The 23,793-nt window shown below is 38.2% G+C and overlaps 3 protein-coding genes and 1 long non-coding RNA gene across 4 annotated transcripts in view; all 4 read right to left on the reverse strand.

The window, feature by feature from the left end:
• The window catches only part of LOC136248588 (P-selectin-like), a 43,869-nt gene extending 40,094 nt beyond the window's left edge, over window positions 1-3,775 (reverse strand). The window contains exons 1-2 of the mRNA XM_066040357.1: window positions 3,656-3,775; window positions 3,417-3,605 (exon numbers count right to left, since the gene is read on the reverse strand). Coding sequence (XP_065896429.1) covers window positions 3,417-3,570 — 154 coding nt within the window. The 5' untranslated portion in view covers window positions 3,571-3,605; window positions 3,656-3,775. The remainder of the gene's footprint in view (window positions 1-3,416; window positions 3,606-3,655) is intronic.
• Window positions 3,776-3,875: 100 nt separating this feature from the next.
• Window positions 3,876-23,793, reverse strand: part of LOC136248589 (E-selectin-like) — an 87,809-nt gene continuing 67,891 nt past the window's right edge. Inside the window, exons 6-7 of the mRNA XM_066040358.1 lie at window positions 4,145-4,333; window positions 3,876-4,084 (exon numbers count right to left, since the gene is read on the reverse strand). Of these exons, the coding sequence (XP_065896430.1) occupies window positions 3,876-4,084; window positions 4,145-4,333 (398 nt within the window). The remainder of the gene's footprint in view (window positions 4,085-4,144; window positions 4,334-23,793) is intronic.
• LOC136251626 (uncharacterized) lies at window positions 10,396-11,909 on the reverse strand. The gene is made up of 4 exons (XM_066044083.1): window positions 11,550-11,909; window positions 11,378-11,497; window positions 11,026-11,325; window positions 10,396-10,977 (listed from the first exon to the last, which is right to left on the reverse strand). Exons 1-4 carry the CDS (start codon window positions 11,907-11,909, stop codon window positions 10,396-10,398), a joined length of 1,362 nt encoding a protein of 453 aa, XP_065900155.1.
• Window positions 11,990-13,272, reverse strand: LOC136251456 (uncharacterized). The gene is made up of 3 exons (XR_010699099.1): window positions 12,426-13,272; window positions 12,255-12,377; window positions 11,990-12,203 (listed from the first exon to the last, which is right to left on the reverse strand). It is a non-coding gene; the product is annotated as an uncharacterized lncRNA (long non-coding RNA).

Raw genomic sequence — 23,793 nt, forward strand, 5'->3', positions numbered from 1 at the left:
TGCCTTTTGGTATACCGCAGTACCTACAATGCACACATCATGGACTTACCTTTGTCCTCCTTTGTGTCCCAATTCCTTTGCTGACAGCTCAAGGTGTTGATTCACGGCAGCCCAATGGCTTCCCTATGTTTGTACTGAGGAGTTTATGCCCTTTCAAACATTGCGTACTGAGTGCTCCATGGACAATAATGCAGCATGCAATACGCAATGTTCGAACAAACAGAAAATCCTTGAATCATACATATTTTCCATGGTGACTGGATTGATTACAGAGATGCTTCTCCTTCATTTGTAACACTGTGAAACAGACTGAACATAGCTGAAAACAAAGCGTAATTATCATTGAGTCAGTACTTGGTAGTTGAGGCATGCAAATCATCTGTGTTTTTCGTGGTGACTGGATTGATTGCAGAGGTGCTTCTCCTACTGTTTTTTGTTTGTAATGCTGTGTAACAGGCTGAACATGACCGAAAGCGAAGCGCAATGGCCACTTCACTTTTGAGTCAGTAATTGATAGTTGGGGCACGCAAATTGTCTGTATTTTTCATGGTGATCGGATTGATTGCAGAGGGCACCTTATAATATTACAAAAAAAGTAAACAAACAAGAATAAGGAAAAATTAGTTTGATTAGGGATCATAGAAAAAAGTAGGGAAACAAGGGAGGTCGCCTACACTTGCAGATATACTAGTGGACATGTAATCCCTAAGATTTCCTTATACTTGTATAGTTAATCATCATAGGAGTACCTTTAGGTGGTCTGACAATGATTGAAGTAAAGACCATCGAGTGATAACAAAAACACCAATCATGCGTGCTATCTAGTTTCATAAAATAAAATAAATTTATGTCATGTCTACCAGATCCAGACAAGATTCTGAAGGGGATAAGCCAAAAATTGAACTATAAGTAGATTAATTATCTTAGGAAGGACCAACTGTTTCTCTTGCTCAAATTGCTGATATATTCCTTGTTGATGTCAATAAACTAAATCACTGGTTTGCTGGTCATTCCTTAAAGGCACATAAGCCAGTATAGTGGCATTATTTTAAAAAATGCTAATGTGAAAACCAATTACCTGTAGCAAATGTGCAAATTGAAATACTCTAATAGTGCAGTCATTCTATCAGAGCAGTCAGCCATGCATTCTATTAGAGCACTCAACTACAGTACAAGTCACAATGTAGAGGCTAATAATAAGTCACCTTGTGGAGAGTTCTAACAAGTCACCTGTACAGAGTTCAGCTATGAACATATCAACTTGTAGAGAGTTCAGCTATGTTTCAACCAGATCACCCTGTAAAGAGTTCAACTATTAGTATAGCGGCGTAGCCCCCAAAATTAGCCAAATCGTACATTTTTTCATAAAAGCATGAAACTTTCCACATAAATAGTATTCCTCATGACATGTACTTTTTGATATAGTGCTATCACAGATTTGACCTTTGGTGACTTTTATGGCCATTTTTGCCCAGAAATTTGATCATTTCTGTCTTTATATCCCTGAGGCATTAATTGGCATGCTAAAATATGGTACCAAAATTAAAGGTATTGTTGAACGAAACAACTTGGTTTTTATTTGAAGTTTATAGGTAATTCCATTTTGAAGGTATGATTGTTTTCATCATCTCCAAAATTCTCTGAGTTTACCTGCACTTGGGGTGTAAATTACCCATGGAGAGGTAAATTACCGTATAGCTGGTAATTTTCGAAAGGTTTTTATTTTAGGATATTTTGAAGAGGCCCTTCTCTTCGAAAATAAATTCCCACGTCCGGTTGTTTTTCGAAAATAAATTCCCACAAGTGAAAGCAACCGTCCAACTTTCGGCGATTCGTTCGTGTATTCCTCGAGTTTTAGCTCAGTATTGCTGATGATAATGGGTAAACTGTATCATTACTGTACCAATATCCAGAAAACAGGTGATCCAGAATGGGAATTGATGCCGTCTGCTCTAGAATCTATGGTAGGACTATAGCTATGATCGAGCGTGATTGTGCCAGTGAATTCACTCCACCCGAGACTCTTTCAGTCTTCTCTCCAGTGCACAGGAATGGGGATTATTCCATCAGTAAGTCAGTTTTCGACAAATATTCATGCATCTTCATAATTTGTGACACGAATTTCCATTTATTTGAAATCCATCCGGACTTCGAAATATGCACTCTTCAAAATTAAAATCTTTCGAAATTCAGATTTTGCTTCTTGTGCAAAAATTTCTGTTTTGAAAATAACCCGCTATACAGTATCTCCCAAATTATCTCAAAATTCACGGGCAATATAAATGATCATAATTTTGGAATAAAATCACCTATTAACTTCAAATAAAAACTAAGCGTTCAAAAAGATCTTTATATTAGTGCCATGTTTTAAGCATGCCAATTAATGCTTAAGGGAGATAAAGACAGAAATGACCAACATTCTGGGAAAAAATGGTCATAAAAGTCACTGAAGGTCAAATCTGCGATGGCACTATATCAAAAAATTTATGTCACGGGGAGTACTACTTATGTGAAAAGTTTCATGCTTTTGTGAAAAGTTGCATGATTTTTTTTTTTGCGTTGTTGCTATACTATATGTTTTAAGCCACCTTAAAGATAGTTCAACTATATATTACAACTTACCCTGTAGGAGAGATTATTTACATTACAAGTCACCCAGTAGAGAGTTCAGCTACATTACAAAAGTCTCCCTATAGAGAAGTCAGCTACGAACAAGTTTCCCTGAAGAAAGTTACATTACAAGTCATCCTGAAGGAGAGTTCAGCTACATTACCAGTCACCCAGTGGAAAGATCAGCTTTACAATATGTCTCACTGTAAAGACTTCAGTTACATCACAAGTCAACCTGTTCAGTTGTGTCAAGTCACTTTGTAGAGAACGTAGCTACATTACTACTTTCTGTGTAGAAAGTTTAGTTATGAAACAAGTCACCCACTAGAGAGTTCCATTACAAGTCATCTAGTAGAGAGTACAGCTACACTACAAGTCACCCAGTAGAGAGTTCTGCTATGTTACAGGTCACCCAGTGGAAGGTTCAGCTGCATTACAAGTCACTCAGCAAAGAACTTCCAAAAAACTTTTCTGAATAACAGCACTAAAACAGTTTTAAAATCACTAATCTGAGCATTTTTTATGCGATATCTCTAGGACTTGTCCATTGCATTAGCAAAATGTACGTAGCAACAGTTGATACCCAAATTTTTCTGCATGCCCATATAATGAATCCAGTGGATACACACATATTGGATTGGTTGCTTTCCCCAGGCATATTATACTTGCAATAGGCATAGTACATATCATTTGAATCACATGTCCTCATGATTTGCCTGATATGCACACCCTCACTGTTGAGCTTACAACCAAGCTTAGGTTGAGGGAATCACTCAGGCCCATGACACATCTATCACTTTACATACCTCTATGACATGTGACCAATGTACCATCCCATGTTCCATTGTACTGACACATTCTAGATGTGTTACCACTCAGATCATAACCTTCAGAACAACTGAATCTGCAGGTGTCTTGGTATGAAGCCACCCCATCATCTCCCAACATACAATCAATCATTCCATTGTCAGGTTGATGGAGGTCAGGACAGGATACTATTAGTAAAGTTACATCACAGGTGAAAAATGATTTCTTCAACACTCACCTCTTGCACATGTTGTTGTCACGCCACTCCATTTTCTATCACTCTGACAACTCCTCAAATTACTACCTCTAACTTCATAACCACTGTTACATGTAAATGTGCATATGTCCTCAAAGGAAGCCACCCCATCATCACCAAGTGAGCAGCTGATTGCTCCATTAGTAGGTTGAGAGAGTGGAACACAAGTAACTATTGAGTTGTTATTTAACTACAGTGTACATTATATAATCACCAAACCTCTCCCACAAGTAGCTTCACTACCATTCCACCTTCCATCACTCAAACAAGTTCTACTATGACTACCACTGGTCAACTGGTATCCAGTATCACATGTAAAATTACATGTCACTTCATACACAACATCCTGGTTACTTCCACTTGAACAAGAAATAGTTCCATTAGCAGGATGATTGAGGGTTGGACAGGACACTAATAACATAACACAAATAAAGATAAACTACTTTACAACCAACAGGTGTTTCACCACACCTCTTGTACACATTGGTTCATCATTACTCCACATCCCAGTATTGAGACAGGTCCTTGAGCTGTTACCTATTAGTTCAAAACCATCCACACAAGTGTATCGGCAGACATCTTGATATGATGTTGTTCCATCATCTCCATAGTCACAGGTGATTATTCCATGTTCAGGTTGTGATAGCTCATTACAAGGAACTGTATATATAATTGATAGTGCTAATATAATTTAGAAATGATACTCTTTTGTCACTCCAAATCACAAATGTTAGTTTTATGCACTTGTAATTGTATTATATTAGAAGACAGCATTATGGTGTCTACTGATTGTTACAATTGTAAAATTAAAAAATATATATAGTTGAGTAGTGGCAAGAATTAATAAATAGAGGAAAGGGAATGGTCATAGCAATAAACATACTGTGTAACATGCAACAGTAACACTTGTATAGCTGGCTAATTGTAGTTGCATGTATAGTCTTACCAGGTGGTGGAAAGGGGGAGGGGGGGGGCTTAGTCCACCCTTAGAATGATATCTCACTGAAATAATCCTACTTGGAGTGAGGCAAAAATGAAAAAAATTACTTCCAGCAGGAATGGAGCCACTGACCTCTTACTTGACTACCACTGTGCCAAATGTCTCCAGATGTTTAGTACCACTAACAAATTCTGTATATTGATTAACCCGGTGGTCAACATTGCCAAAAGAGTTTCATTAACTATAAATTACCTGTTTTAAATACTTTTGACTTAAAAACTTGGTGTTTTAGTTGAAATGCTTCAAATTGTACCAAATAATTAATCCTAGTGAACTTTGAGACATTGTAAAAGCTAAAATGGTTACAGCTTCTAGGGGGCTGTGCCCCCAGACTCATTTGCTGCTAAAGATTCTATACTCTGGTTAGCTCCCCTTCACATCAACTGCTTCCTCTGTCACTGTATACATACACCCCAAAAACACCTTCGCTGTAAAAAAAAGGCGCGTCCAAGAAACTACAAGTACCTGTAATCCAATATAATTAAAAACAGCTCAGTTGTAGGGAAAGACTTCATGAAAGTAAGAATAACTGGTAACTTAAAGAGCTAATATCTGGAGCGGCCAAGAATCAATCTTAATCCAACTACTTATAATAATTTTTTTTAATTTGTGCAAAAACACCTAGCATTGGCTATAAAAAAAGTGTACCCATGAAAGTAACTGGCAATTGAAATAGCTGATATCTGAAGTGGCCAAGAATGAATGCTGATATACAACTAATTGGAATTAACAAAAAGTTTAACATCAAACCTTTATCTTTCAGCTGTGTTCTACATTCACTCTTGCTGCATCATAAATTGATTTCTTTTAACTCTAATTGGCTGGTAATTTGGCCGCCTTTTTTAATATTCAGTGTATAGAGCAAAAAAAAGGCGGCCAAATTAGCAGCCAATTAGAGTTAAAAGAAATCAATTTATGATGCAGCAAGAGTGAATGTAGAACACAGCTGAAAGATAAAGGTTCGATGTTAAACTTTTTGTTAATTCCAATTAGTTGCATATCAGCATTCATTCTTGGCCGCTTCAGATATCAGCTATTTCAATTGCCAGTTACTTTCATGGGTACACTTTTTTTATAGCCAATGCTAGGTGTTTTTGCACAGATGATAAAAAAAATTAGTATAAGTAGTTGGATTAAGATTGATTCTTGGACGCTCCAGATATTAGCTCTTTACGTTACCAGTTATTCTTACTTTCATGAAGTCTTTCCCTACAACTGAGCTGTTTTTAATTATATTGGATTATAGGTACTTGTAGTTTCTTGGACGTGCCTTTTTTTTACAGCGAAGGTGTTTTTGGGGTGGATATCACTCATTTTTGTTATAGTGATAGACTCACTGGTGGAACAACAAAATTGTTAAAATGGTAACATTTAGATGACTGATATTTGGAAATTAGCAATAATATTGTCGGAACCCCAAAAGGCACATCCCACTGGTGAGTTTGTTATTGTGGCATAAAATGGTGACCATGTGCTGCTTTGTTTGGCCTCTAGCCTTGCGACTGTGGTCAGGCGGTGAGGAAGTACGGCAGTGAGACTAAAATTTGAGTTTTGGCAATTTAAAAAAAAATTCTATAAAGTGTTTTGTTATATATTATGTATTATATGAACTAGTACTACGTGATTTTCATTGCGTGAAATGTCTCTAGGATGATTTTTGAAGGCAAGATTTTTGGCGGCTTGTGAAATTTTCGAGGCGATCCCTACTTAAACGATACTATCGTACTGTTTGATGAAGTAGGGATCCAAGTGATAAAAAGTAGCGAAACAAGAGATGAATGATGATAATACAGCATAGCTCGGTGTGATACCCTACATTTGCATTTTATAACAATCATTTCCAGAGTAGGAAATTCCCACCAAGCTATGCTGTAATATCATCATTTATACTATTTTTTTATCGCTTGGATCCCTACTTGATTTTAAAGTTAATATTTTTTGTTATAGCATGCCCGAGTGATTGTCATATTTCACCTACCAGGGGGTGTGTCACTGTTTCATACTTTCATTGTGCTAGCATTATGAATACAGTTATATAGGCCATAATGGGGTGTGTCAACATGATAGATAGCTAAGAGGTGTGGTCTTGGTGCTTGATTGTTATTACTCAGCATATTTCATAGATTCAAGCTTACAAAGAACTCTATAAAATGTTCTTCACTTCATCGTTAGTAACACTGCCTGGAATTGTTTAAAATAATGACTGCACTAGACGTTTATTTGAGACCCCGCATTTATTCAAGACCTGGCGTTTATTTTTGCTATGATGCTTTATACCCCGGCGACTAAACGGGACCAGGTGTTTATACAAGACCGCCCATAATTAGAGGCAATACGGTAACCCTGTAGAGAGTTCAGCTACAAACAAGACACCCTGTAGAGAGTTTGGCTACATTTCAAGTCAGTCGGTAGAGAGATCAGCTGCAAACCAGTTATCCTGCAGAGAAGAATTGGCATGTAATAAATATTATATAAAATTTGTATACTTACTGATAAAATCAAAGTATTAAAAATCTAATTACCTCTTTTCTTCTTTCTGTGGTAAAGAAAAAAAACAGGTTAAAAAAGCTCCCACTTTGGTGTATACAAGTACAAAAAGAAGTGATATCTAATCCAAAAAGCCAAGCTGTAAAAAATGGGTGTGCAAGTGGCACCAAATTCACCTGAATTGTCGTTATTAAATTTTTACCATTAACAGCCATTTCTTGGCCGCCACCTTGGATTTCACATCTTTTTTCACAATGGCTTTTTTTGGGGGCTCCACCCTTTTTTTACAGCTTGGCTGTATTGGATTAGATATGATTACACTGATTATTTTTACCCTGGACTCTGCTCTGGAAATCATCTTATCATTGTGCAGAATATTTGATAGTGATATTCTGCAGATTCTTAGTATGAAGCTAGAGCCTCACATCAGGCGTCATAGTGCATGGAATTGCAATTTGGTTATTAATACTACATGAAGAAAAGGGTAACATTAAATTGTTTACAGAAACTGAGTCATCAACATGTGTAGATGAAACCTTATAAAATGACCTAGAATCTATAAAAGTGATGTCATATGACAGGTCAACAGATAGGATAAAAGGACCTTTTTAACAGGAATTCAGTCTGTCTATAGCCAGTGGTAAGAGTGTTGTTTGAATAGTTCTTTGAGTAAAAGGCTTTGTTGTTGTTGCAGAATAGAGATTAGAGAAGGACAGGACTCAGTACTAGTCTCGTGTGGTCAGACCCTTTCCACGCAGCCACTTATCGATTGGAAATTATAAGCGCCACACTACAAGGGTCTGGAATAGTTCATGGACTAAACTTTGTAGCGACACCTCATAGGTGACGATTGTGGTGAAGCTCAAGTATGCTATATGCGCTATACTTTCTGTCTAAGAATTAGTCGCGTGGTGATAGAACCTACCCGAATAATATGGATTTGCCACGTGCTTTGGAACAAGTTACTCGGCAAATTGGTGTTCAAGGCTTAAAGCCAAAACAATTCAAAGCAGTGGAAGGTTTTATGTCTGGAAAAGATACATTTGTGTCTTTACCAACAGGGTATGGCAAGTCCATCATTTTTGCCATACTACCTTTACTCTTTGACTTGTTGCTCGGTAAGTGATTGGTTTGATTAAGTTCCTAGGCCATATTTCATTAAGTTGGGAATAGTATTATTGTGCTTTTTTATGGTAGGAATTACAGGAAGCATTGCTGTGGTGGTGACACCATTGATTTCATTGATGATTGACCAGAGGGAGAAGTTTTCACAGAAGGGTTTGAGAGTAGAATTTCTGGGGGAAGCTCAAGAAGATGATGATGCTATTACGAGGGTGCTAAATGGTGATATTCAATTAGTTTACATCAGTCCTGAGAGCTTACTACTGAATCGACGATATCATGGAATGTTGACAACCGTACCTTACCAGGAGAGATTAAAAGTACTTGTTGTAGATGAAGCGCATTGTGTGAAATTATGGTAAGCATTATGTTATAACTGTTTACAGTGACTGTTACATTCTCCTTTAGGGGAGATGAATTTAGATCTGCTTTGCAGACTTAGGAGGCATACGGAGTTTACTACCAACCAATATTCCTATTATGGCACTAACTGCAACAGCCACCAAAGACACCCTTGCTAGTGTAAAGAAGCGACTTGCTATGCAGGATCTTGTGATTGTAGGTTTGCCTCCTGATAGACCAAATATCAAACTGATCACGGAACCCTGCCCAGAGTTACGTAAACTTTGTGAAGTTTTAACGAAAGAGCTGCTAGAGAAGAGGTGCAATACTATAAAGACAGTTGTATTCTGCAGGTCATTAAAGGACTGTGGTAATATGTGCATTATGCTTAAAAAGTTACTGGGAAACATATTACTGAACCACCTGGCCTTCCAGATAGCTTTTTGCCCTTCAGACTAATTGATGTTTTCACTGCAGCGTCTGATACGGATCTACGTGAGGAAATCATAGTGGAGTTTTGTAAGTCAGACACAAAGTTACGACTCATAATTGCTTCTACTGCATTTGGCCTTGGAATTGACTACAAGGATATTTTGAGGGTGATCAATTATGGCACGCCAAACACACTCGAGGAACTAGTGCAAGAGATAGGTTGAGCAGGAAGAAATGGTGAAAATGCCCAAGCTATTTTATACCACAAAATAATTGGAAATAATGTCACTGAATCTGCCAAGAAATATGGAGAAAACAAAAGTGTCTGCCGTAGGTCTTTGCTATTCAAGGACTTCTTATTTTATGGCAATCATGCAAATATTACTGCATGCAAATGCTGTGATTTATGTGTTTTGTTATGTGATTACAATAATTGTAAACAAAATGTATTATAATGTACAATGTCACTAATAAAGTATCTACAATTAGTAAGTGTCATAATTTAGTATCTGTTGTTTTACCCATTCCTTAACATTTTTAGGGATGAGCCTATTTTGCTTTTTTTCCACCTATTTTTCTTTCCAGCAATTCTTTTATTTTTACCTACATGTATTTTGCTCAATATTTTGCTCTAAATTTTTCTATTTTGCTGAGCATCAGTAAAAATTAATTGCAGTATCTCTAGCTTACAAGTATGTGTGACTGCTCTATTAGAATATTTCGTACGTAGTGACTGCTCTATTAGAGTATCTCGATCTTTAGTCACCATTTCCTATGAGCATATGTTGTCCTAATACCATGCGTGACTGTTCTATTAGAGTATCTCGATCTTTATCATACAAAATGTGCCAAGTTGCCATTCCTTGGTGCCCATTTTTCCAATTTTCTGCCTATTTTTCCAGCATTTTGCTCTTTGCTTTTACCAACGTAGTTTTCCAAAAATTTTGCCGGAAAAATTGGCACATCCCTTTTACATTTTCCCAATTAATGGACGTCATCAGTTGTTTATGCTTTCGATACCCCTTGTGGTGCCTGTCTTGTTTAAAAGAGAAGACTTCCTGTGCCACTAACTGTTCTTTCAGTTTTTGCAAGTCCTTTTCAAATGATGGCATTGAATGGTAGTCTTTTGTAGCAGTAACATTGGAAATGTTTTCAAAATTGATGCATACTGCTTCAATGATTCCTAATGCCTTAGATGCTCGCTGGACACTTTCTGGAGTGATGTTGGAACCAAGACCACGCATCATGCCTTTTAATCGTTTATTCAAATGTTCCATGTGGAGATCTACTGGCACATTGGTACCACTCCGGCCACGGATGTTAATGGTCCTTGACCACTTCAGTTCAGCTGACATTCGGGGGGAAGCAAAGAAGACTGAGCCAACATCAGAAAACCTTCTTTAGCATAGTTACAATGGCCTGTTTGATTGAAAATGGCAGTCAGAAACTTCCAGTAGGTAGTAATACGACTGCCATCACCCATTTTGATGGCATCATGGAACCCATACCACAGTAGTGCCGTTGTTAGAAAATCTGTAGCATATGTATAAACCGAGTCTCCAGGAGTTGCATCAGTGGATAGTAGAGGAACAGATATTGGGTTTTCATCATTCCCAGTAGTACTAGTGGCATCAGTTGATTCTTCCTCAAGTTGAGGAATGGAGATTTTCACAAATTGTTCTGTGATTAAATTTGCAACAGCCTTGCAATCCAAATGAACACTACCATTCTCTGGTGATTCCATCACCTGCTCAGCTGCTGTTAGAACATGGGCACACAACACAACATCCAAGAAGTCCTCAGCTGCCTTCATGTTTTGTTTGGGTACTTTTCCAAATGATGTTCTATTTATGATTTGCTTCAACTGAAATAAGGTTCCTTTGTCCTGGGGTGTAGTTGAATAAAATCTGTTTTGCAAAACCTAAGACAAAACAATGTTTAGCCAGCATTAATGCTAAACCATACTTACCGTGACATAACAAAGCCTTGCATGCCAGTCACTTGTAACAGGTATGTACCCCTCCAAATGAGTCAGGCTTGTTTTATGGAAACAACATAGAGCAGTAGCACCACGCACACGAGCTGATGTTAGCTGATCTGCAAAGATCAAACGGGGCCCCAACTGTGTTTCTTCTTGTGTGTATTTTTCTCCATCCACATGTACTGATGTTTCCACAGTATTACAAGGGACATACTTGTTGAGGGCAAGCAAGATCTGAGTCATCTCATTCAACTTATTCTCGTTATGTAGCTGTACACCCAAAGGCACCTAAAGAAATTACCACTATGCATTAGCATAAGATATTATTTGCTGAGCATACCACCACAGATTTCTTTGACATTTTATCACTGTGTTCACTGTCAATGTACCAATCGACAAACACTTGATGCACAGCAAAATCTGGATGGTGTCTAACAAGCATCCTGTGACAGTTAAGGAGCTAATAACAACATACATCAACTTATAACCTGGGCTTAACATGATATAAACACTTTAAAATCATCAATCAATCTCTGCAAGTCCTGTGCATTTGGAAGGACAACTGCAGGCGACAATATACCAGACATGGACCCATCTTCCAATCCTGATGTATCGATGCGATTTAATGCAGCATATGCATGGCACAAGTGCATTGATTGAGTTGTTCTATCTACTCTCTGGAAACTGCATCTCACATTCATATCCAGATTGTCGATGGCCAACACATACCCATAGGTGTCAGTATTAGCAATAGCCACAGGCTCTACAGGAGCCTCGGATTCCATTTGTACATTTCCTTCTACATTAGGCAATGTGGGTGTCAGATCTACCTCTGTGCATTGTTGATTGTCCACTTCTTCAAACAGTTGCATTATGATGTCATCTGGGATATCAGTTGAGCTGTGCTCCACAACACTGATTCCAGTATCTTCGCTGATTCCAGTATCTTCGCTGACCCCTTGATCACCAGCACCAAGTTGAAAAATGTCCACCTCTTCCTCAAGATTCATATCATCATCATCGTCATCCTCAGGATCTCCGACTTGTACACTTTCGCATTCAGTAATTAATGAAATATCACCAACAGAGTAGTCACTGTCCTCATCTGCTGACAGATCTACAAGTGTGCACATGGTACTCTGCGACTGCTGTGTCGGCACCAATCTCTATATCAAACAAAGGATAATTGCATCAACGTTTATTATGCAGTCACACACCATTTTCAATTCACTAGCCCAGTTTAAAACTCTGCTGTCATACTGTTTCGATATCTTTGTAATAATATCCACAGTCGAAGATGGTGACATACACATCATTAGTGGTTGTAGATACCTATATACCTAAAATTGACACAATTACACATGAAGATTGGCTAAAAGTATGAATACCTGTTGGCTTGTTCCATGTCCATAAAGAAGTATAGATATAACCTGTTGCAGCAACGACATGTGCTTGCATCTCTCCTTCAGCAATAGGCAGATAATACAGGACAAAAACATGTTGCTAGACTGTGGCAAAAGCTTCTGCAAAATCTACACTAGGGTTGGGACTCTAAGAGTAAACTCTTCCCAGATTGCTGACCAACAAAAGTGCTCAATGCCATCATGACCACTACGCAGAAGAGACTTGTTTTTGAGGCCACAGATCTCCTTCATCTCAAGTCGAATTTGTCTAGCCATTGATGTTATTAGATAATTGTGTGTCTTGGTAAAGAAAAAAACACTTTTAGCAGCTAGTCTATACCGGCCAGTGGCAAGTGATACTACTGGTTTCTTCCTGCTAGGAGTAATGGTGTGTTTAACTACCTTCGCTACACGGCCTGGCCCTGCCCTTCGCTTGATAATTACCTATAGATGCATAAACAATAAATTACCCTAGAAATTAGTATTGTGAACTATTACTGACACATCTACAGAATCTGATGGTGATGAAGAACTGGTTGGTGTAGTAGCCTCTACTAATGATTCAGATCTAGGTCTTCTATCCTCTGTTAAAGATCTCCCTGATGGTGGTGGTGGTGGTGGTACATCCCTTCTGGCATTAAACAAAGCTTCACATTTGGATTTAATATTTGCATCAACTTCAGCCAGATCTGTTTCTAAGGAACGTTGCTTCTTTAACAGATTCTGACACTTATCACACAGATAAGTAGACGAGCGCATAAGCACGTCCCAGAACAAACCGAAATTCCTTCCACCACGGAATTGTGACAATACATTTTTCAGAAGGGCTGTTTCTACCTCACATGCAGGTCGATTCAAAGCTTTCGCTTATTCTTTCCTATATTCAAACGAAAATAAAACTGAACTTACCCCTTTGGCTTTTAAATACTCACTTGTTGTGTTGGTGGCTTCAAGGCAAAACCCACACGGGTCGGTAGAAGTCATTCGTTGCGGATCTTCTTCAGTAATTCCAATTCTTAGGTGCTTAAAGGATCGCGTGAGCTAATTAACACTCCCCAACCACTGGGGATTGTAGATTTTTTTAAATACATGAACTATTCCAGACCCTTATAGCACGGCGCTTATAATTTCCAATCGATAAGCGGCTGCGCAGAAAGGGTCTGGCCACGCGAGACTAACTCAGTACAGCCAGGCTGAAGATACAGCAGCTAGCAGAAGATTGGACTAAATTGACTATTTTTTGTTACTTCTAATTACTGATATTGCTGTCAATAAAATATCAATATTCTTTATTTATTGAACAGGTCTTTAGAACAAGGAACTTTCTGGTAGCAGAGGATGGTTAAGGATGAGTGAAGGTCAGGAAAAAGGTCAAGAAGAAGAAGTTTTTTTACTGCCAGAGAATGGCCTTTCTGATGGAGGATTTCAGACCACACAGCTTGAACAAACAGTAAGTGACTTAAAGAGGGAAAAGGCAACAGCAAAGACAGGGTTTACAACGGTTAGAAGGTGTTTATTGACAGTAATTCAGAGAGAGGATACAGACAGTGTAGAAATAAAAGGTATTTGTGAGGAGTTAGATGTAGCTTTAGGATGTGCTATGAATGTTATGGAGAGGTTATATGATAGGTACAAGTTAGACAAAGATAGTAAGAGTGCAGACAAGCTTAGTGATGAAATAGAAAAGATTGAAATAGAATATAGCAACGTGCAGAATCGGGCGCAGGAAGTCTTGGATTCACTAAGCACACCAAGGAGGTATGACAAGTTCCTAAATAGATTACAACAACAAAAAGAAGATAGACAACAGCCATATAGAAAGGAACCTGAGCTACCTCAACAAGAAGCTCCTCCAGATCACCAGCCACCACAAGAGAGAAGCTGTCCTGAGTCAGTTTCCGTGAGTAATGCTAGTCAGAATAATTGTACAGACCCCTGGCTTATTGGGTTAGATTTGTGGAAACAGCTAAAAAGAGTAACAATCCCAGTTTTTTTCAGGTGACAAAAAGACTTATCAAAATTGGAAAGCTGCATTTACAGCTTGTGTGGACAATGCTCCTGCTACACCAGAGTACAAACTGCTACAGTTGAGGCAGTGTCTGGCAGGGGAGGCACTAAAGGCCATTGATAGTTTGGGACATTCAGCAACAGCATACCACACTGCTAAGGAGAGGCTAGAAAGAAAGTTCGGAGGATAGCATCGCCAAATAGCTTTGTATTTGGAAGAAGTGGATAACTTCAGGCCTATTAATCCAGGCAGTCACAGGGATATAGAAAAGTTTGCAGATTTATTAGATGTTACCATTGTTAACCTAAAGGAAGCCAATCGCTTTGAAGAACTTAATGATGGCCTGTTATATTTGAAATTACAGAAGAAACTACCCACAACAATGTTATCAGGTTATCATAGGTGGATATTTGAAAACCACAAACGAGAGTCAGTTGAAAGTTTTAGAGAGTGGGTTATCCAGGAAGTAGAGTTTCAAACAAAAGCCCTGGAAGCAGTCCATGGATTTTCCAGTTAAATCAGGAAGGTATGAAGTTAAGAAATTTAAGAAAGATGTACCGTATAGTTTCTTTGGTAAATCCAATGTCAAGTAGGTTACTAGTGAAGACAGACAGAGGTCAAGAGTCTGTAGGGTGTGCAGTAAACCCCATGGAGCATGGGCATGTCCTGACTTTAAACAGATGGATTTACAGAACAGGTGGGACTGTGCTAAACAGTGTAAATTGTGCTTCCGTTGTTTAGGCGATGGTCACTTGGGACAGTATTGTAACCGAACAAGAATATGTGGAATTGACAACTGCAAAGAAGTTCATCATAGATTACTACACAAAGATCGAGGTCCTCGTTCCAGTAGTCAAAATAAAGGAGTGGTACATGGGAAGGAAGAACTACAGTTACTGAGTAAACATGATGTGGCCAGTGAGAAGACGATTTGTGCTCCAAATGAGGGGGAGCCAAAAGCTACTAGTGACCCAGGTCAAAACGAATCATACACCACAATTACAACAAACCCAGGTACCATTGCTCTGAGGACAATTCCAGTGTATTTGAGAAATGGTAATAGAAAGATTAAGGTGAACGCATTATTGGATGATGCTAGTACAAAAACTTACATCAACTCAGATGTTGCAGCAGAACTTGGTCTACAAGGACAGTTACAAAAGGTTAATGTTAGCGTATTAAATGGTCATGTTGAAGCTTTTGAAACATCTCCTGTGGAATGTACTATTGAAAGTTTGGATGGAAGAGCTGCTGTGACAATTACTGCCCTTACAGCAGACAGAGTTACTGGGGAGTTGAAGGCCATTGATTGGAAATCATGTGCTGCAAAATGGGCTCATTTACAACATTTGGAATTTCCTAAACTAGGATCACAACCAACAGTGGATGTGTTGATTGGCCTTGATTGTGCAGACCTCCATTTTTCATTCAAAGATATTCGTGGAGCACCTGGCCAGCCAGTGGCACGTCTTACCCCATTAGGTTGGACATGTATCAGTGCCATGGATGACAATAAACAAACAAAACTGAGTAATAACTTTGCTTGTACCTTCTTTTCTGTAGGTCAGACAGATACTGAAAAGGTAAATTTGATGTTACAAAAGTTTTGGGAAGTTGATACTAGTGGGACAGAAGAATTTTCAATATTGAAAGCTGAGGATAATCTGGTTTTAAATATGACAGAAACATCTATAGCCTACAACAATGGTTGTTATATACAGTTGCTATTCCTTGGAAGGAAGAATTTATTAACTTACCAAACAATTACGAGATGGCAGAGAAGAGACTATACAACCTGGAGAGACGATTGTTTAGAGAACCAGAAATTGCTGAAGAATACAAGAAGATAATTGGTAAACATCTTGAAAAGGGATATGTGACAAAGGTACCTTTAATGGAGGATAACCAAGCAGTGAGATTGTACTTACCTCACTTTCCTGTTGTGAAGAAGGATCGATCAACCACAAAGGTACGAATAGTATTTGATGCTTCAGCTAAGTACAATAATGTTGCCCTAAATGATGTTATACACCAAGGTCCCAAATTACAGAATGACTTGTTTAATGTTTTACTCCGGTTCAGAAGGTATCCCATTGCTTTGGCTTGCGACATCGCAGAAATGTATTTAAGAGTAGAATTGTATCCTAAGGATAGGCCATATCATCAATTTTTATGGAGAGACATGGATGTTAAGAAGAAACCAACTGAATACCAATTTAATCGCTTAGTGTTTGGGATAAACTCATCACCTTTTTAAGCCCAACTTGTCTCTCAGCATCATGCAAGGGTTTATGAAAAACAGTATCCTAGAGCGGCAGAAGTTATATTAAAATAACATACATGGATGATAGTATGGACTCAGTAAGTAGTGAAACAGAAGGGATTGAGCTTTATAAGGAATTGTCTGAATTGTAGAATAAGGCAGGCATGCACACTCACAAATGGTTATCAAATTCTCTGAAGGTGTTGGAAAGTATTTCTACACAGTGCAGAGCATCTGAAATGAATTTGGACAGTGATAAATCTTTACCAGTAAAAACTTTGGGTGTTTTGTGGCTAGCTAATGATGATGTGTTTACTTTTAAGTCACAGGTCAATGACAGGGTAATTATACCAACTAAAAGAAGTTTTCTAAAGTTAATAGCGACCCTTTTTGGTCCCCTTGGACTTTTGTCTCCATATATTATCAGAGTCAAGATTTTGATACAGGAAATTTGAATTTGTGGTTTAGATTGGGACGACACCCTACCTGATGAGTTGTCATCCAAGGTGATATCATGGTTTAGTGAGTTAACTATGTTGATTAAGATCAAGGTTCCTAGAAGCCTTCAGTTAAGTAGAAATGTTGTATCTGTTTCATTACATGTGTTTGTTGATGCATCTCAGGATGCTTATGGAGCAGTTGTTTACATGAAATCAGAATACAGTGATGGAAAGGTATCAGTCTCATTTGTAACATCTAAAACCAAAGTAGCTCCTTTACAGTCAACAAGCATTCCCCGTTTAGAATTAATGGGGGCAGTGACAGGGAAGAGATTGGCTTTATCTGTGGCAGAAGCACTGAATATTGACAAACAGTTTATAACGTTCTGGACAGACAGTACCAGTGTGTTGTGGTGGATAAAAGGGCACAGCCGACAATTTAAGCCATTTGTAGCAAACAGGATTGGAGAAATTCAAGCATCTGTTAGTCGGTATCCCATAATTCTGCCTCGCAAGAATTGGGTAACGAAGCTCATAGTCAAGCACCATCATGAACTAGGGAATCATTGTGCTGGTACAAATCAAACTTTATCTTTATTGTCCACTAGATTTTGGATCATTTCTGCACGAGAAGAAATTATAGAGTGGGAAAGAGAGTGTGCCATTTGTAAAAGGAGAAAAGCTAAGGTAGCTCAACAGATTATGGCACCGTTACCACAAAACAGACTTACTACATCGTTACGAGCCTTTACCAAGACAGCTGTTGATTTTGGGGGACCATTCATGACAATGCAAGGAAGAGGAAGGCCACGACAAAAGAGGTATTTGTGTTTGTTTACTTGTTTGGCTTCCAGAGCCATACATTTAGAAATGGCATATGGTTTAGATGTGGACTCTTTTGTAAATACTTTAAGCAGAATGATTAATAGAAGAGGTATCCCAGAGGAAATGCTGTCAGATAATGGAACAAATTTTGTGGCAGCTAATAAGGAATTGTGTGAGTTGTACAAGGATCCAAAAACTAAAGCAGCTGTAGCTGATAAGGGAATTAAGTGGACATTTAATCCACCTTACGCTCCACATTTTGGAGGTGTCTTTAAAATTATGATAAAATCAGCAAAGAGAGCCATCACAGCAATTTTGAAAAATGCTGAGGTAAATGATGAAGAGCTGATGACAGCATTTTGTGGAGCAGAAGCACTAATCAATTCACGACCACTGACCTAACAGTCAGCCAGTGTTAAGGACAACATTCCCCTCACGCCAAACAATTTCTTGCATGGCTAAGTTGGAGGGCAATTTGCTCCAGAGGTAATCGATGAAGTGGGATTTAATCCTAAGAAACATTGGCGGCGGATACAAGAATTAGTGAGACATTTTTGGAATAGGTGGCTCGGTTCCGTACAAAATGGCACTAAAAGGGGTTCATTTCCTACACTACTATAGGGGAGATTTAGCGCCACAAGCACTAAATCTTCCCTACAGTAATGTAGGAGATGAATTATGCTCAACACTAAATCTTCCCTACATTAGTGTAGGAACTATATTGTGCTCCAGGCACTAAATCTTCCCTACATTAGTGTAGGAGATGAATTGTGCTCAACACTAAATCTTCCCTACATTAGTGTAGGAGATGAATTGTGCTCAACACTAAATCTTCCCTACATTAGTGTAGGAACTATATTGTGCTCCAGGCACTAAATCTTCCCTACATTAGTGTAGGAGCTATATTGTGCTTCAGGCACTAAATCTTCCCTACATTAGTGTAGGAACTATATTGTGCTCAGGCACTAAATTCTATTGAAGTGATCATAGTGAATTGTTGCTGTTTTAGTTGCAATACTTCAACTGCTTGTACTTTATTTTCCATACAACCTCATAACAGCCTTCTACCTTTGATGCTAAGGCAGTAGTACCCTTTGATTCCTGGTATAACATATTGTAAACATGTGACTATGGGTTATAGTAGTTTACTTAGTTTTAAAAATGAGAGTTTAGTACTTCTTGTAAGTATGCATATTTATTACTATAGCAACTTCTTTGCATATAGGTCTGCTTCTTTCTTGGATACATAATTTAATGTTGCATGGAATCCCATGGTTGATTCTTGCTATGCGTATATACATACAAATATAAATGAGTTGCACTTATGGACCTTATCCATGATGTCACAAGACACATAAAGGCCAACATAGTTGGGACAGCAGGATTACGGTTACATAGAAACCATTTAAATTAACTAATACAAATTAGCATTTCATGAAATACTAATTACATAATAATACTAATTACATAATAATTGTAATTACTACAAAATATGAAATGGTTACTAAGGAACGCTCAACTTGCAATATAGTTAAACCCACAAATGCATGAAGAGAAGTATAGCTTGGTTAACGTGTTTTCAAAGAAAACTATTCAGCCCTGGTTTTCATACACATACTAGCTGGACACGCCCTCAATTGCAACTCAAAGTGCTACGCTATTCCTAGTAACTCAGGAAGCTGGTAGTGTAGTTTTGTCATTTTTAAACACCCATAGAACCCACAACAAAACGTTCACAAAGTTTTAGAAAGCTGCCATGCCTAAACTGCCTTAGAGCAAGAGCAAAACTTACCTGACTATATAGGCGCTTAATACCGTATACTGGGAAACTTTGACGAATCAAAGTGAATTCGTCAAAATTTATTTCGTCAACATAAAATAAGTGCCCAGGTTCTTATTGGTGATTTCAAACAATTCGTCAAAGTTTATTTCGTCAACTTTGCCTAAGAACAGATTCATCAAAGTTTACCCTCGTCAAAGTTTGCCGGTGTACAGTATAGTTCTTATGCTGCCTCCATTTCTAACACATAGACTGCTTTTGACACAAAACCATTAGCTCACATGGGTGCAGACAGACACACATGTACACGCATGTACGTTTCTTTCTGGAAACAATTATAGTAAACCAGGCGTGCGCCCTTGACAGCCTGCAGTGCCAGGTGCACGCCTGCAAATTGCACGGGGAACAGTAGGGAAGAACAATCACACCTTGGGCCAAGATGGCAAGCTCTAACCAACAGATATGGTAATTATAACAAAAACCATAATCAGTCGAAAGGCACCTAGACATTTTTATTGCAATATGTATCTGCTGGTATAGGCTGTAGCTATAATTGTTTAAATAATTTCTTCCATACATGCATGCATAAAGTTATAGAAAAAAAAATCAAGCAAGTTATGAATACAAAGCAGTTGTATCCCAGTAACATATTTTAATTGCCACCCAAGTCTGAGACTATGGGTGATAACCTACGATAATACCCTCAAATAAATTCAATTGAGTTATTGTACTAAAACCTTTAGGCAAAATAATCAATATAATCAATATTTTTGATTTAGTCTAGATGCGCCAGTTAGGAAAGAGAGATTTTAATTTCCAATGGTGATGGTATTTGAGACTTCTTGCTTTGTGATGGAAACGGGGAAAAACATTTAGTCTCAAAACATTGCATCAGGTGTTTTCGCATTTCTTTTTGATCATAACAAAGAGTGGTGGGGTCGTCTCCAAACATTAGTGATACACAAAATGCAATCGCAAAGCAGCCACAGTCTTTGTTTCCCTTTTGAAGTTGAACTTGTGGAATTTTCACAATCCGGTTCCCATATAATGAATGCAGTTGTTCGGCAAGAGTTGAGTTGATGCTTTTAGGTTGAAGAGAATCGTACAAATAAACTACGTTATCTCTGATGTGCGATAATGCCCAATGCTCACAAAAGTGGTGAAAAAAGAAAGACTTCTCTTCTGCTTCTTTTACCAATTCTGGTCGTGCATTGTTTAATATTCGTAAGCAGCATGAAGCTGCACGCTAGCAACTGACCAAGGTAGGAGACTGAGTAGCAATGCACTACCTGCTTTTATATGCAACGCTGGGCATACTTGTAAGACTAGCTTTAAAACCAGTACAACTGGATAGTGGACTGGTATTGCCAATTGTAAAATACCAACACCTTTCAAGGAGTATACAGGACACAGAGAAATATTTTTAGCTAATACCAACACCTTTCTCTGCCAGACATGTCAACTAGCATTCAAGGAGTAAACAGGACACAGAGAAATATTTTTAGCTCTAAACAAGGTGGAGTGTTAATAATGAAGTATCATTTTATGAAGTATTATTTTATGCCTACAACAATGTAGGGAATAATTAGTGCTTCATTGAACAATATTTTGCCTACTACATTGTAGGGAACATTTAGTGCACCTTAGCACTAAATCTTTCCTACATATAAGGGCAAGAAATAATATTTGAGTATAGTGCTTCATCCCACATGTATTATAGGGAAGATTTAGTGCTTAGTGGCACTAAATCTTGCCCATATATATAGGAACAAAAGTGCATTTACTGCCATTTTATCTGGACCCAGGTGGCTCCAAGAGTGGATACCCAGCTTAAGTCCTAGACAGAAGTGGTTCAGGTTAAAAGCAGATGTCAAGCCTGGAGATACAGTGTTGCTAGTGTCCTCAGATACCCCTCGTGGTCAGTGGCCTCTTGGAAGAGTATTGGAAGTGTATCGTAGTAAAGACCAACATGTTCGATCACTCAAGCTACAGGTTGGGGACAAACAGTACATAAGGCCTATTGTAAAGGTCTGCCCACTAGAGCTGGATTAAGAATATTTACATATACGTAAGTACTAAAGTGACCAAAATTATCATATGTGGCTTAATATGAGGTAATATTCTCCTTAAAAATCCTGAAAAAAATCATTGTAACCAGTTACACAAGTTACAACTTTAACTACTAATATCTCAGTAATCTTTTATGACTTTATATAATTTAGCTCCTAATATCTTACTACAATTGGTTAAAAAGGTATTTAGATGTTGTGAAAATTTATCTTATAACTGGTTTCAGAAGTTACTAGGTTACAGTAGAGATGAACTGAATGGCACAACAAATTGTAGTGGGAAATGGTTAAAGCAGATGACAGTGGCCACAACAAATTGCAATGGGTTTCAATGGAATACAATAGGTTAAAATGCGTTACAGTAGGTTACAATGGGTTACGGTAGGTTACAATGGGTTACAGTAGGTTACAATGGGTTACGGTAGGTTACAATGGGTTACGGTAGGTTACAATGGGTTACGGTAGGTTACAATGGGTTATGGTAGGTTACAATAGGTTACAATGGGTTACAGTAGGTTACAATGGGTTACGGTAGGTTACAATGGGTTACGGTAGGTTACAATGGGTTATGGTAGGTTACAATAGGTTACAATGGGTTACGGTAGGTTACAATGGGTTACGGTAGGTTACAATGGGTTACGGTAGGTTACAATGGGTTATGGTAGGTTACAGTAGGTTACAATGGGTTACAGTAGGTTACAATGGGTTACGGTAGGTTACAATGGGTTACAATAGGTTACAATGGGTTACAATGGGTTACAATGGGTTACAGTGAGTTACAATAGGTTACAGTAGGCTACAATGGGTTACAGTAGGTTACAATGGGTTACAGTGAGTTACAATAGGTTACAATAGGTTACAATGGGTTACAATAGGTTACAATGGGTTACAGTGAGTTACAATAGGTTACAGTAGGCTACAATGGGTTACAGTAGGTTACAATGTGTTACAGTAGGTTACAATGGGTTACAGTGAGTTACAATGAGTTACCGTAGGTTGCAGTAGGTTACAGTGAGTTACAATAGGTTATAATGGGTTACGGTAGGTTACAGTAGGGTACAATGGGTTACAATAGGTTACAATGGGTTACGGTAGGTTATAGCAGGTTACAATGGGTTACAGTAGGTTACAATGGGTTACGGTAGGTTACAGTAGATTACAATGGGTTACAATAGGTTACAATGGGTTACGGTAGGTTACAATAAGTTACAGTAGGTTATAGTGGGTTACAGTAGGTTACAATGGGTTATAATAGGTTACAATGGGTTACAATAGGTTACATTGGGTTACGGTAGGTTACAGTGGGTTACAATGGGTTACGGTAGGTTACAATAGTTTACAATGGGTTACAGTAGGTTACAATGGGTTACAATAGGTTACAGTAGGTTACAATGGGTTACAATAGGTTACAATGGGTTACGGTAGGTTACAATGGGTTACAATAGGTTACAATGGGTTACGGTAGGTTACAATGGGTTACGGTAGGTTACAATGAGTTACAATAGGTTACAATGGGTTACGGTAGGTTACAATGGGTTACAGTAGGTTACAATGTGTTACAGTAGGTTACAATGGGTTACAGTGAGTTACAATGGGTTACAGTAGGTTACAATGGGTTACGGTAGGTTACAGTAGTTTACAATGGGTTACGGTAGGTTACAGTAGGTTACAATGGGTTACAGTAGGTTACAATGGGTTACAATAGGTTACAATGGGTTACAGTAGGTTACAATGGGTTACAGTAGGTTACAATGGGTTACGGTAGGTTACAATAGGTTACAGTAGGTTACAATAGGTTACAGTGAGTTACAATAGGTTACAATGGGTTACGGTAGGTTACAGTAGGTTACAGTGGGTTACAATAAGTTTTACAATGGGTTACGGTAGGGTGCAATAGGTTACAATGGGTTACAGTAGGTTACAGTGAGTTACAATAGGCTACGGTAGGGTACAATGGGTTACAGTAGG

This window comes from Dysidea avara, chromosome 3, assembly GCF_963678975.1.
Source record: "Dysidea avara chromosome 3, odDysAvar1.4, whole genome shotgun sequence".
NCBI lineage: Eukaryota > Metazoa > Porifera > Demospongiae > Dictyoceratida > Dysideidae > Dysidea > Dysidea avara.

Bases quoted from the DNA above. Each gene is read 5' to 3' on its own strand.
- LOC136251626 (XM_066044083.1), bottom strand. From the start codon at position 11,909: ATGCAACTGTTTGAAGAAGTGGACAATCAACAATGCACAGAGGTAGAT. The intron at 11,326-11,377 runs GTATGCTCAGCA...TAATTTCTTTAG, and splicing joins TGTCAAAGAAATCTGTGGTG to GTGCCTTTGGGTGTACAGCT. The intron at 10,978-11,025 runs GTAAGTATGGTT...GTTTTGTCTTAG, and splicing joins CAAGGCTTTGTTATGTCACG to GTTTTGCAAAACAGATTTTA.